This window comes from Anopheles funestus, chromosome X, assembly GCF_943734845.2.
Source record: "Anopheles funestus chromosome X, idAnoFuneDA-416_04, whole genome shotgun sequence".
Lineage (NCBI taxonomy): Eukaryota > Metazoa > Arthropoda > Insecta > Diptera > Culicidae > Anopheles > Anopheles funestus.
In genome coordinates, this window is record NC_064597.1 from 20,498,610 (window position 1) to 20,513,563 (window position 14,954).

At 41.0% G+C, this 14,954-nt stretch overlaps 1 protein-coding gene across 1 annotated transcript; it reads right to left on the reverse strand.

Moving 5' to 3' along the window:
• Nucleotides 1–10,080: 10,080 nt before the first annotated feature.
• On the reverse strand, nt 10,081–10,581 carry LOC125768033 (protein GVQW3-like). Its single transcript, XM_049435154.1, has one exon. The coding sequence runs from the start codon at nt 10,579–10,581 to the stop codon at nt 10,081–10,083; it is 501 nt and encodes a 166-aa protein (XP_049291111.1).
• Between the last annotated feature and the right edge of the window lie 4,373 nt (nt 10,582–14,954).

Genomic DNA, 14,954 nt, shown 5'->3' on the forward strand with positions numbered 1-14,954 from the left:
ATATAAAATCGTATCTGCTACAATTTGGAAAAGTTCTGCGTGAAATGAAGGCTGCCGGAGTGAAAATTGAGGAAGAAGATGTTGTGTGTCAACTTCTTTTGTCCTTACCGGAATCATATAATGCTCTTATAACAGCGGTAGAAACGATACAGCCAGAACAATTAACGCTCGATTATGTGAAAAAACGGCTTCTGGACGAATCAGCAAAACGTATCAATAGCAAGGGTTCCTCGGAAAAATGCCCAAGTGAATCGGCTTTCGGCGTAAAAAAGGCGGGATTAAAATGTTTTGAATGTGGCAAATTCGGACACAAGCGCATGGAATGTGCTGAACGAGGAAACAGCACAGCCTCTGGTAGCACGATGAAAAGAAAACCCCCTCAACAAAAGTGGAACAAAAGAAATAGTGCTCACACTGCTCACGAGAGAGAAATGTCATTCTTTGCAATAGCAAATAATAGTGTGTGTTTTATGTCCTCCACAACGCGAAGCGAACGAATCGAGTGGTTTTTGGACTCTGGAGCCACGGACCACATGGTGAACAACAAAGAACTATTTGAAGAATTGATCGAGCTGAAACAAGAAGTGTCGATCTCCATAGCAAAGTCTGGTGAATTTGTTGTTGCAAAATATGCTGGTACGATTCGGGTGGACATGATGGTTAAGGGAAAAAAGCGACCATCAATAGTTACAAATGTGTTGTACGTTCCCGATTTACAGTGCAATCTGTTTTCTGTGCGACGGCTGGAAGATAATGGTATGACAGTAAAGATCGCTAATGGTAAAGTTCTCATTACTAAAGAAAAACAGATTGTGTGTACTGGAGAAAGACAAGGAAGGCTATATGCTCTAGACATTTTTCTCAGAACCACAAAGAATGTACCGGATTCGTGTTCTATGATGACGAAATGTGACAGTTCGTATGAACTTTGGCATCGACGTTTTGGTCATTTGGGAGAAGAAAATATGAAAAAGCTGTGGAAGCATGATATGATTGTGACCAAATATAATATCCCAGAGTGGCCTGATCGGTGTGTGTGCGAAATTTGTTTGAAAAGCAAACAAACAAGACAGCCATTTACGGATACCGCACAGAAACGTTCGTCACGTCCTTTGCACCTAGTACATTCGGATGTATGCGGGCCGTTCAATCCGCGAACATGGAATGGAAAGCGGTACTTTGTATCATTTATGGATGACTATAGTAATTTCACAATGATTTTCTTGATGGAACACAAATCGGAAGTGTTTGAAAAGTTTGAACTGTATTATGAGCAAGTAACAACATTCTTCAACATGAAAATCTGCAGGCTGCGGTGCGACAATGGGGGGGAATATACAAGTTCTATGTTCCAAAAGTATTGCCGCACAAAGGGAATCCAAATGGAAACCACTATGCCGTACAGTCCACAGCAAAACGGTGTAGCAGAAAGGTTAAATCGAACCTTGTTGGATAGAGGTCGTGCCCTGTTACAGGATTCCGGTCTACCTAAAACAATGTGGGGTGAAGCTGTGCTAATTGCTACGTACATCATGAACCGAAATCCGTCGTCAGCTATAAATGAAAGGAAGACGCCTTTTGAGATGTGGCACGGTACAAAACCACAGATAGACAAAATGCGTGTGTTTGGATCAACTGCGTACACGTTGATACCAAAAGAAAAGCGTGGAAAACTGGACTCCAGAAGTGAGAAGAACATAATGGTTGGATATGTCACTAACGGTTATAAAATCTGGAATCCCAAAAAGAGAACTATGTTTATGTCGCGAGATGTTGTGTTCGACAAAAAGAAGCACAACAAAGAACCGGTAACAGTTTCCGTCGAGTCTGAAGAAGACGAGCCTGAGAATATGAGGGATGATGTATCCGAGCTTTCGGAGTACCTGTCAGCTGAACCGGGCGAACAGAAAAGTGATCCTGAAGATGAAACCGAGGATGAAGGCCATGGTGACAACAACGACGCGCTCCCTTCGCAACTATGTAGTGGAGATGACTCTATGAAAGCGTCCACAAGGCGAAGCGGACGGGAGCGCACTTTTCCCGGTAAGTACAAAGACTTCGTTACTGTTTTTGGAAAGACTACTGGCTGTGCTCTTCTCATAGATTCAGCGGAGGAAGTACATTCATCGGATGTGGCGTGCTCGTGGAATGCAGAGACTTACGTTGATGATCTCCCAACAACAATTGCTGAATTACGGAAACGAACGGATTGGAATCATTGGAAAGCGGCTATCGAAAGTGAAATCGAATCACTTAAAAAGAACGACACGTGGAAACTAGTTCTCAAACCAGAAGGGAAGCATCTTGTGGATTGTAAATGGGTATTTAAGGTGAAGCGTGATGAAATCGGTAATGTAAATCGTTACAAAGCTAGGCTAGTGGCAAAAGGTTTTTCGCAACGGAAAGGTTTCGATTTTGATGAGACTTATGCGCCTGTAGCAAGAATAACTACAGTAAGAACGCTTTTGGCTGTGGCCAATAAGAGAGGTTATTTCATACACCAAATGGATGTGAGAACTGCTTTCCTAAATGGTGTGCTTAAGGAAGAGATATATATGAAGCAACCTGAAGGGCTGGATAGTGATAAGCCAGGCTTAGTATGCAAATTAAATAAAGCCTTGTATGGCTTGAAGCAAGCTCCTAGGAGCTGGAATGAACAATTCGATTCGTTCATAAAAAGCATTGGATTCTCGCGGTCAAAAGTAGATACCTGTATGTATCAAATGAATGTCAAGGGATCGGTTGTTTATCTTTTGTTATATGTGGATGATATTATTCTCGCCTCGGATCAAATGTATCTAATAGAAAAGTAGAAACAACAGTTATCAAAACGATTTGAAATGACGGACATGGGCGAGTTGAAAATCTTTCTTGGTTTGAAAGTAGATAGAGACAAGAGCAAAGGTACTTTGAAAATCAGTCAGTCCAAGTATATTTCAAACTTATTAGAAAGATTCGGTATGAATGACTGTAATCCAATAGCAACACCGTTAGAAGCAAATTTGAAATTGGAAGCTAGGAAACCTGAAGAAGAATTAACCAAGAAACCATATCGCGAGCTTATCGGTTGTCTAACGTATCTGGCGCTTGCGTCAAGGCCAGATATCAGTGTTGCGGTGAATTTCTTCAGTCGATTTCAGTCGGCACCAACAGATACTCATTGGTGTCATTTAAAACGAATACTGGGGTATCTTAAGGGAACGATCAACTAAGGATTGATGTATAACAGACATGGTGAAGAAGAACCACTGTTAGGATATGCTGACGCTGACTGGGGTAGTGATATACAAGATCGACGGTCTATTTCTGGAAACATATTTCAAGTATTTGGAGCATGCGTCTCATGGATGACCAGAAAGCAAGCGACTGTATCATTGTCGTCGACAGAAGCAGAGTATATCTCTTTGAGTCAGGCTGCATGCGAAGCAATTCAATAACTTTGTTTGAAGACAATCAGTCTTGTATACACATAGCAGAAGAGCCGAGGGATCAGAAACGCATGAAACATTTGGATATCCGTTATCATTTTATTCGAGAAAAGATCCAAGAGGGAATTTTTAAAGTATATTACAAACCAACGACGGATCAGATAGCGGATATATTTACAAAGGGTTTACAACGAGTGAACTTCCAAAAATTAAGAACAATGTTAGGAATGTTTGGTTGAGCGGAGGTGTTAAGAATGCAACCAACATGTGTAAACGTATAGAACTGTCATGTGTGACATTATGTTTATAATCTAAAATAATAAAACGGTCTCTTGGTCTTGGTCCGCCAACGGGAACAGACGTGTCTTGCTGTTGCTCTTGATAATCCACTGCATGGTTTTCTCTCACTATTAATATGAAACTGCATAATTGACACTGAGTGCTACTTGCAGAAAACTTGCTTTTGCATTTTAAAATTAGTACCGATTTGGCCGAAATTACTTTCACAAGCACTAACCATAACGCTAACCATTTCTTACCCATAAAAGATTTCGATACGTATTGACTCTGCAGTTCTGTATATGTTTCGTTTTACTAGCATATTCAATGTGTTTTTCAATTACATAACTGGTTGTAAGCTATGCCGCTTGTTTGGATTGCACCTAGAGCACTATTCAACCTAACAAGGATCATATTTATCACTTCATCCTCCATCGTTATCCTTCGTTGAATGGACAAAAACCTGATCGTCATTATAAAGAATGTATAGTGCCGTTATTATAATGCAATACAACGCCATGGTGTCCGAAAATAGTCTTTAAAATGCAATGTAGTGAGTGTGCAAAATGAGCATAAAACATAAACTGATACGGAGCAAACATAAGTTCGCCTATGATTTTTTTTTAACATTTATGCTACACTACCGACATACATATTATCAGCGTTTCACTTTGTGGCATTGATCGTAGGAACAAACTCTTTTCTGATTGAAAGAGAGTAATAACCTTTGGCCTCTAGGTAAGCCCTCCGGTTTTTAAATTCAGTAGCCTGTGTCATCATTTGGTTGCATCGCAAAAATTGATTGGTAGGTACTTATAGTTTGCCGGATGCTGTCTTTGTCTTTATGTTTTATTAAATAGATGATAAATTGAATTATCGGGTTACTACCTGTCGTGACTTCCACCCATTTCTTTCTCTGTCCTGACCATTTTCAGCAAGACAAATTCAAATTTTAGAATCTTTCTTTTTTTCTTTTCTTTTTTTATTTTATTTACGACACGATCCGTCCACTTACACGTCCGTCCAAAAACTGACTGTCCTTTCGCTAAACTTACTCATCGTCGCTCGATCCTCTCTCCTGAAGGATCTTTTTTCGTTTTCTCACTCAGGATTTCCAGATCCTCTCTTGTGCAGCTTCTCTCACGTGTTGACAGCTAATCCTCTCGCCCATGATGAATTTTCAATTTTTTTCTCTTTCTTACTCTCCAGATTTCTTAATTTCTCTACCATATTTTATTCTATTCTCTACACTACCGAGCATCTGGTCTGTGCGGAATCGTTTTGATTGCAATGTACAATTGCAACGTAACGGCAAGCAAAAATTGGCAACGAACTATTTCTTCTCCACCTAACGATCTAATATTTCCTAACTTCACGACCACTAATCGCCTCGGATGTACCAGACCTCGGGGTAGTTTGAACCGGGTTGCAAAAGGCCACACATTTTCTCTGTAGATATTTCGAAGTGTTACACCCTTCGGGTTCTGAAAATGCTGAAATAAAATACATTGCATGTGTTAAAATCATGCCACTTATTTTTATTTCAATACTTTGCTTACCTTGCAGAGAAAGTTATGATTTTTGACCATACAACTTGAGATAATAAATGCCTCCGCTCATAAATATATGCCTGCAAATCTATTTCCACATTTTATGTTCCGTTGCTTTTGGCTAGCCGTGTTAAAACCACCCGTGTTTACCAAAATTGAAAAGCTAAACAAATCTTATTTACAAAAAATATTTCACATCGCATGACCAACACCCCCGACAGTGTTCCAAAACTTACCGTGTCATGTGTCAGGGTTGCAGCAAACCCTTAGGGGGACTACAAAAATCTTTTACCCATTTTTGTCGCTAGGGTAAGGAAGGTATTACAATAATGTTAACCCTCTTTTAACGTTTTTCGCGAAATTCAAGTTTTACAAGTTTACTCTAATTAAAGCATGCTGTATTACAATTATCAATGTTTAGCCCTCGTCGTAAAAATTGTTGTAAAATATATTATTTCTAATGAAGACGGAAAATGTCGTGTACAGTGGCCTTAAACACTTCAAGCGTTCATTAGCTGTCAAGGGAAGGAGTAGGAATTCTGTTTCTTTTTACCAAACGTTTAACCACATGTTAATATTTGGTTAGGAACATTCGTGTCATGGCGGTTTGTGGATTAGTTGGAAATGGTGCAGTTCTGGCAATTTTTTTTAATTCTCTGTTAAAATGACAGTAAAAGAGCAGTGAAAATAATTTAAGTTAAGTTAACGTGGTTACCAGTGTTAACAAAAGCTTAAATCCGCGTGAATAGTGCGGGATAGGACTGTAAAGTGTAAGTTAAAAGTGATCGTGCTGAAAAACGGTTCCGTTTAGTGGAGTGTGACAGTGTTGAATGGCGTTCGCTTAATTGCAAGCAATGGGTGACCGAACATAGTTAAAAGTATGTTCTTCGTTGTACAATCGTAAGTTGCGTCTAATATATATGTATGTACATTTATATTATCTCATTGCGCAGTCACAACCTTGTGCGGCGTCAGTACACATACACACGCACGGGCCTTCTTATCTGCAAAGTCCAAACATGCTTTTTGTATCGCATATCGTCTTTTGTGTTGTGTCGAGTGCGTATTTGATGTAGTTCTGTATTGTGGTGTTGGTGTTTCCATATCGTATCTTTTCCGTAGAAGTGAGGTTAGCGAGTTTTACGCATGGATTGGTTCAATGATACTAACTATTACGCACATTTGCATTGCGTTCTAAAGCCTGCAATATCATCGTAATTTTTCATGCCTTCATTATCATCATCATCATCATGCCATTATCATCATTAGCCTTACGAAATTGAATTTATAAAAATGCGTTTTGAGAATCATGTATGTAGTTGTGTGTAGATATTAAATGCGTTTTTAGATTATTTTATATATCAAATGCTCTCGCTTCCCTATCTTAGTCGATACTCTATCTCTGCGAAATACGTGTGTCTAATTTGCAAGCTATGTATTTGCAGTGCAGATGAATCATCAAATTATTTCAACGCTCATTAAATAAATGTCCTTTTCATTTTTCCAGAACTATGTCGGAAAGGAAGAGCATCGTCATCGCAAAAAAGAAATAAAAACGTTCTGGTTGAATAGGTGAGTTATTGTTAGTCTATTATTTCTGAATTAACGTACGTTATTTTTCTATCCATAAATTAATCGAAATGAATGGAAGCCTAATCCAAAGCAATTTGTTACTTTTTTCGTTTAGCAGTCTGCGAACATTGCTATTGTGCTAATCGAATTAATCTAGAATGTCATACTCATGCGCTACGTTGGACAACGCCAATCTAAAATACATGTCTATTTGCTATTCAAATTTTGTTTTCTTAGACGTAATTGCAACCCGCTCTAATACAATTTATTTTACGAAATCGTGATCCAAAAGGTCAACGGCGAGAGTATTGCTTTTTAGGAGCTAAAAGGAAGTAAATCACGGATCTAGTAGCTGCCGTTGCAATGGTACAACGAAAAGAAACGAATATGCGTGATGTTATCATAGCAGAAAAAGTATGTAATCGCATTACGTTTTACACCATTGATGTGGGTGACGATCTACTACTCTGCAGCGTTTGTAAGTAGCTACTGTTTTTAATTTTGTTAACGTAAAGTTTAAAACAACGAATCAAGACTGTAATACTTATTTTTGTTTTAGGTTGCTAAGCAAACATTGAGTAATATTGCACTTGTCACCCTTAAGGAGTTATTAAGGTAAGTTGAAAAACAAATATATAATACAAGAATACAGCTGGGCAAACATGGTTGTTGCGAGATGCCAGTTTCTGTATTAGTTTACTAATTATTAGGAGTATTAATGTGTTCGTGCGGTTTTTAACCAAAGTTTTGGGCTCTGTTTTGGCGAAATGGTAATTTATTCAATTTTCAAAATACTGTCCGTCACTTTCCACAACCTTCTTCCACCTTTCAGGCAACTTTCTGATCCCGTCGCGGAAAAAAGATGGCGGTTTGGCCGCTAACCAATCCTCCATCCATTTTTGCACTTCTTGGTGATTATGGAACTGCTGGTCAGCCAGGCTGTGTTCCATCGACCGGAACAAATAGTAATCAGAAGGGGCAATGTCTGGGCTATACGGCGGGTGGGGTAGGACATCCCATTTGAGTGTTTTTAAATAATTTTTAACCGGTACCGCTATATGTGGCCTGGCATTGTCATGTAGCAATATGACTTTGTCGTGTCTATCGGCGTATTGTGGTCTTTTTTCTTTCAAAGCACGGCTTAAACGCATCAATTGTCGTCTATAGACCTCCCCAGTGATCTTTTCGTTTGGTTGTAGCAGCTCATAATACACCACACCCAGCTGGTCCCACCAAATACACAGCATGATCTTCGCGCCATGAATATTCGGCTTGGCTGTCGATGATGTGGCATGTCCGGGGTATCCATACGTTGCACGACGTTTTGGATTATCGTAATGTACCCACTTTTCATCACCAGTCACTATTCGATGCAAAAATCCCTTCCGCTCTTGCCTTTGGAGCAGTTGTTCACAAGTGAACAAACGGCGTTCGACGTCTCTTGGCTTCAGGTCATAGGGCAACCAATTTCCCACCTTCCGGATCATTCCCATTGCTTTTAATCGAAGAGAAATGGTTGGCTGAGCCACTCCCAGTGTCTGTGCAAGTGTTTTTTGGTTTTGTGATGGATCTTCATCCAGTATTGCCTCTAATTCTCCATCCTCAAACTTTCGTGGTCCTCCGGAACGCTCCTCATCTTCCAAATCAAAATTGCCACTTTTGAACCGTGCAAACCACTTCTGACACGTTCGTTCAGCTAGAGCATGGTCACCATACACTTCTACCAAAATTTTATGACTTTCGGCAGCCTTTTTCTTCATATTGAAATAATGAAGCAAAACTCCCCGCAAAAACACATTATTTGGTACAAATGATGCCATGTTCGGTGCTCGCAGATACTATGTTATTTACTATTTATCAAAATGACAGATAGTGGATATTGTAGCCCAATAATGACACTTCAAATTGGCAGTGTTGCCAGATTCAATAAATATGTAATAAATAAATGGGAGCATTAATACCAAAACCGCACGAACACATTAATACACCTAATAATTGCTTACGTTTACTTTAAATAATTACTTTTTTAGTTAAAGGCATTTTCGTATTGCTTATCTTATTGCCACGTTCTTATTACTCTTAAAAGAACAAACGCAAAAAACTGCACTTTTTAAATTTAGTTTATATGTATTCTCAATTAAAGCTTAGGCAAACCGAGAGAGATTTGAAACGAACCTATCGTAAGGAAGGGATTGATTCTTTGAATTTTCCTAATTCCCATTAGTAAACTCTGCACCAATGCAACAAATATTAAACCATTTGGAAAATATTGCAACCTAACATGCAAAAGACAGATGTTCGAATTCAACATTACATAACTGTGAGCGATATGCAGTTTCATGTTCCAAGTTTCGAATCCTTATCCTTGTTCGGTCGAATAAAAGAATTCCGGTTCGATATTTCTTCCTGGTTTTCGTTAGTAGCTTTTGAATTGAAAGTTTTTTGCATGGCCTCTCGTTTAAACCTCTGCAGAACAGTGTTCAGCTTGGCTTTATTAAATATCGTTGTTAAGATTAGGCTGCAAATACACGAAACGTGGTTTACGCGGTGCGATTAAAACGCGGCTAGTTTATACCAAGTTTAGCCCAGTTCAGGTGTCAAATTTGCCGCGACTGCTATCGCGCCCGCATTTTCGCTGAGTTGCTGAAGTGCATTTATGAAATAGTACATCTATGTATTCCCCGCATTTTAACGTTTGTCACGATTGTCGACAAAACTTGGAGTGCTGAAATTTGTTCAGTAAACAAGTCACCAATACATACCCAAGGATATCTAACTACCACAATACAAATCCAATATGTCAATGTCAACAAAGCCTATTATGAGACCTCATTACTCTACAGACTTTGCATTTCACAGTTGTTTTCAATTGTGTTGATGATTTTCTGGTTAGGAAGAACCCAAACATAAAGATTTCGCTAAAAGGATTTAAAAATACAATAAAATGAGTCAGTTTATAACTGCAGTAAACAGATGTTCTTTAGCTATTCATACTGCGTACGCGGTTAGGTCCATACATGAGGCGCGTTTTACTCGCCTGTTTGACGGACGTTATACCAAAATTGATAGGCGCGTTTTACTCACTTCGTGTATTTGCAGCTTTATGCTGTATTGTAAGTTTAAATTTTTGCTTGGTTTAGGCTCATTTTATACGAGGGCTGACAATAAAGTAAGGTCTCCAATTTTTTTTTCATAGAAAATGACATTTATTTACAAAAAGCGATACACCGTTGGAAAGGCCAAGGTCTTGGCTACTTTTCTACATAATCGCCATTTTTTTCCAACACCTTGCGCATCCGCACGATGAGCTTGTCTATGCCGGCAGAATACCACTCTCCGTCCGCCTCGCGCAGCCAGGTGTTGACCTCTTTCTGAACCTCCGCGTCACTTTCAAACTTCTGCAAGTTGTTCACAAGGTTATGACGGATTGTTTCGCTGCTACACACTCCTTCAAGCTTCTCTTCCAAGTCCCTAATTGTCGCTCGGCGGTTTTTGATCATTTCTGCCTCCACTGCTTGAACAATCGCATCCGAGACCGACGGTCGGCCACTTCTCTCCTCGTCGTGAACATTAGTGCGCCCGGAATTGAACTCGCGGCTCCACTTACGCACGTTTTTTATGTCCATACACTTTTCCCCGTAAACTTCAACTAGTTGACGATGGATTTCAATAGGTGTCACCTTTTTCGCACTCAAAAAACGTATTACAGAACGCAATTCGCACTTGGACGCTGACGCGAGGGGTACCTCCATCGTTGACGGCTGCTCAGCCAAGACTGAGCGGTCGGGGAAGCCTCACCCAGCAGCAAAGTGGTAGTGGGGGAACCAAGGAACTCGGCGGTGTTGCCAGATTTCGCCTAGCGCGTGATCCGGCGAAGTTGCAGCGTTGGAGACCTTACTTTATTGTCAGCCCTCGTATGTGGAGATGCGTTGAGTGCACGACTAACGGTAGTTTTTTGCACTAGGAGATCGAGTTTGTTAAAAATCTGGTGGCTAATAAAGTGATTTGGCGATGCTTCCTGTTCGTCTTTTTGTTTAGGTGTCAATTTCGAGATCCCCTTGGTGTGTGCCATCAAATAATATTCCATGAGATTTTTCAGGTAGTTGCGAACAAGTTTGAACAAGTCTGATTCGTGAATATTCCGTGAAATCTCACGAAAATACTCACCAGAATCAGCCAAAATCTAGAGTTGACTTTATTCGCCATCTGTCAATGGTTTTGTTCTTCCCGTGCATACTAATAATTCAAATAAATAACATGTACTGCACAAATAAGACTAATGAAAAGAGCAGATTTATTTAAATACTGATGTAGGCCCAACTGTATTCGAGAATTGCGATACATATTCACTGCGTCTAAACTTATGCAATGCCCCTTTGGGATGTTCGGTAGAACGGGAGAACGCGATATTCGGATTAGGTTTTCGTGCGGATGACTTACTCGGTTGAAGTACAGAATGCAAGAGGGCGTTTATTCGTCATGTTCGTCTGAGGAACATAAGGACGAGCTCCTTATCGTGCTGCTATCGGGCAGATTCCTATTTTCTGGTATCGAGCAGATTGCTTGCTGCTGCTGTCGAGCAATTCCCTACATCAATTCCCCTTTAATAAATCAATAACGTTGCGGTATTGTGGTCGCGCGACCTAATCGTGTGGTGTACGTTTTTTTTGTCGGCCACTGTCGTAGTACTTTCTGGGAGAAGATCTTGTTGCGCGATGTTTTGGTCCAATGCGTCTATGTATGCAGCCTTCACACGATCGATCGATACTTCTACGTTTCTACCTCTAACACAAATAACGAAAGTCTTATCTTTTTTGTTAATTATCCTAAACGGTCTCTCGTAAAGAGGTGTTAGTGTCGATCGCACGGCATCGATGCGTAGCCACACATGCGTACATGATTTTAATTCTGCTTGGATAAACGGGATACTTTTGTTATGGTGCTGAGTTTGTGTTGCTTTAATCTGGCTCATTGCTTGTTTTAGATTATCAACATATTCTTGTGTTGCACCTGTTTGCGTTCCACTGGTATCGAAAAATTCACCGGGCAAACGAAGTGTTGTTCCGTACGTTAACTCTGTTAACGTGGTTCGGAGTGTTACCGGAAATAGGGTTCGGAATGTTACCGCGTGTGTGGTTCGGAGTGTTACCGGAAGTGGGGTTAGGATGTTCCTGTCTCTTTTTAATAAACGGATCGCATATAATCGTTTTTTTTCGGGGTGTGGTTATCGTTCACGAATGAAAATGTTACGCGTTTGCGGTGGGAACTACTTACGGTTTGTTCTTTGAATGTACTGGTATGCCTTCCGCGAAAAAAAAATGCACTGGACGCGATTGTCGCCTTCTCTCTGCTTCTCGCATTTCTCCGCTTTCGCTCCTGTAGTGATACCCATATATCCATCGTCGGGATGCTGACGGATTTCGGCTGCCACGTGAAGAGCTGAAAGGTCGTTTGCTCCTCCTGTCCCTTGACCTTGCTGTATAACGGGAGCGTGCTGCGTACTGCGATGAGCGTCGATCCACCGATAGCACTTCGTCTAAGCACCGAGAGAGTTTCTCGATCCGATCCTCCAGTGAAGAGATGTGGTCCGATGATGTGCGTGATGCATCATGCGTCCGTGGGGCTTCTCGTTGAACCGCTGAGATTTCGGTGCGTGGCGCTTCCATGATTTTATCGGCTACGCTCGCCTGTTCGTCGAGCGTTGCAGTGGTAATGATTGAAGTAATGATTGAGCGCACTGTATTTGGAAGTGCGCGCAACCAAATGTTTAGAAGGACACTGTTGGATCATCCTTCTCCAACTAACCTTCTCATTTCCGACAGAAGCTTGCTGGGCTTCTGGTTGCCCAAGGAAACTCCAGATAAAAGGTTGGTTAGCCGCTGATTTTCTGAGGGTTGGAAATACTCTAATACGGCGTTTTTCATCGTCTGGTAACGATTCGTGCTCTCACTTTTGTTGCATTTCGCGATGGCCAGCGCCACGATGACAGTGTTGAACTTCTGCTTGTCGGATTTTACGTCATTCACGTGAAATGCTGCTTCGAGGCACAGAAACCAAGTGTCGACATCATCCACGCCGAAATCAGGAAAGCTGATCTTAGATATTATATGTCTCTCCTCTTTTTCCGCTTTGATGCTCACAGTCGGTGCGCTGGGGGCCGCATGGGTTGTTTGGGGACGGCCGTTTCGGGATTCATCTTGCACTGTCGCGGGCGCGATTACTGAACGAGCTTACGGTCACTTCGCGGAACGATAAACTTAACATGGTTTTTCGATTTTATATGTCAGATCACGTCGGGGTCACGAGTTTGGGATGGTCAGTCGAACGGAAGAACGCGATATTTGGATTAGGTTTTCGTGCGGATGACTTACTCGGTTGAAGTACAGAATGCAAGAGAGCGTTTATTCGTCATGTTCGTCTGAGGAGCATAAGGACGAGTTCCTTATGCGTTGGGTTTACGCCCACGTGTCGGGAGCTTACAATTCGTGCTGCTATCGGGCAGATTCCTATTTTCTGGTATCGAGCAGATTGCTTGCTGCTGCTGTCGAGCAGTTCCCTACACCCCCAAAGCAAAAATTTTGATGAATTATAATCTACCACCAATTGGCAAATGTAAGTTAAATTTTATTAGCATAATGCATCGAAATCGAATCACGTATGAACAAGTTACAGGCCTCTAAAGTTGCAAAGAAATCCGATTGAGGTTTACACACATGAACCTAATTTCTGGAGACCTAAGGAGAATCATCAGGAGCAATCGAAATCGGTTTGTCTACCCAAGTAGCTATTTGCATGGAATTGGGTTAAATGTTATATGATAAAGAACTTCGGCATTAAACTACCGCGCAATGTTTATTTACAATTGAGAAACTAAGTGTAGCGAACCGCCAAAAACCGGGAGAAAACCGGGAAAAAAACGGGAGAAAACCGGGAAAAACCGGGAATCTAAAATTCTGATTTCAGTGGCCACCCTGTAGTGTGTCAACACCTTCTTCCTAGCACACTTCTTTTCTTTTTCAGGCTCCTTACGTTGGGAGTCATGAATGATGTGTACACGTCGAGCTGCCTGCGCTTCGTTAGATGAGTGCAATTTAGAATAGTTCATCAAAAGATACGAAGAGAAAACATTTCACGACGCTTGTGAAATAGCTGTGACCATTATGTAGGCGCTGTTGTTGTGACCCATAGCCATGCCCCAGTGCTCTGACATTTTATGTTTTGTTGATATTGTTTATTATTATCGTTATATCTTGTCCGCCACTTTGGGTTCACAAGATGGAAGCACGTTACAATGGATATGACTTATGCACTAACTGATTTGAATTCAAAGAATCTCACTCATCCTGGTTAAGGATTGGTTAAACCCCACATATTTATGAATAAAATTGCGTGTTATTGCCGATCGCAAAAATTTCATCACCTGCTAGCAGAACCAAATCATCCGTTTTCATAAGTCAACAATTTATGTAATAATTATGTCACATCCGCAATAATGATACAACAAGTATCATTTACTTTTTCTATACAGTAGAGACACAGTACTGGGGGCGGCCCGGTGGTGCATGTGATAAAACGGCGCCAGTCCACACGGCCGGACCGGGTTCAAATCCCATCCGGACCATCCCCCCGTAGCAAGGACTGACTATCCGGCTACGTGGTAAAATAAGTCTAGTAAGCCAGAAATGGCCGGCGTGACCTTGTAAGGTCGTTAAAGCCAAGAAGAAGAAGAAGCTATAAGTAGTAGCTCGATATAGTATAAGAGAAACAGTTTTTTCTAATAACAGAATTACAAATCTATAATTAAAAAATCACTGTTGCTTACAATACTGTTTCTGCCGAAAAAAAGAGAACTCGCGTTCCTTCTTACGCACTTTTATGCTCTTTTTCATCCAACTGGACGGAAGTTCATCCGAGCCGCCCGCGATCCTTCCTATCGGATGAATATCCCTAATGCTTGTCAGCAACCGTCTCGCTCGTTCATTTCGCTCGCTCATTTCGGCTGTCAAACGTTGGGCCGTTCTTTATAAACAACACTGACCCCCGGTGTTTGACCACGTTAAACACCTCCATGCGGTTCAACGTTGACGCAAGCGATTTTTACGGCAGGTCGTTCTAGTATCTTACG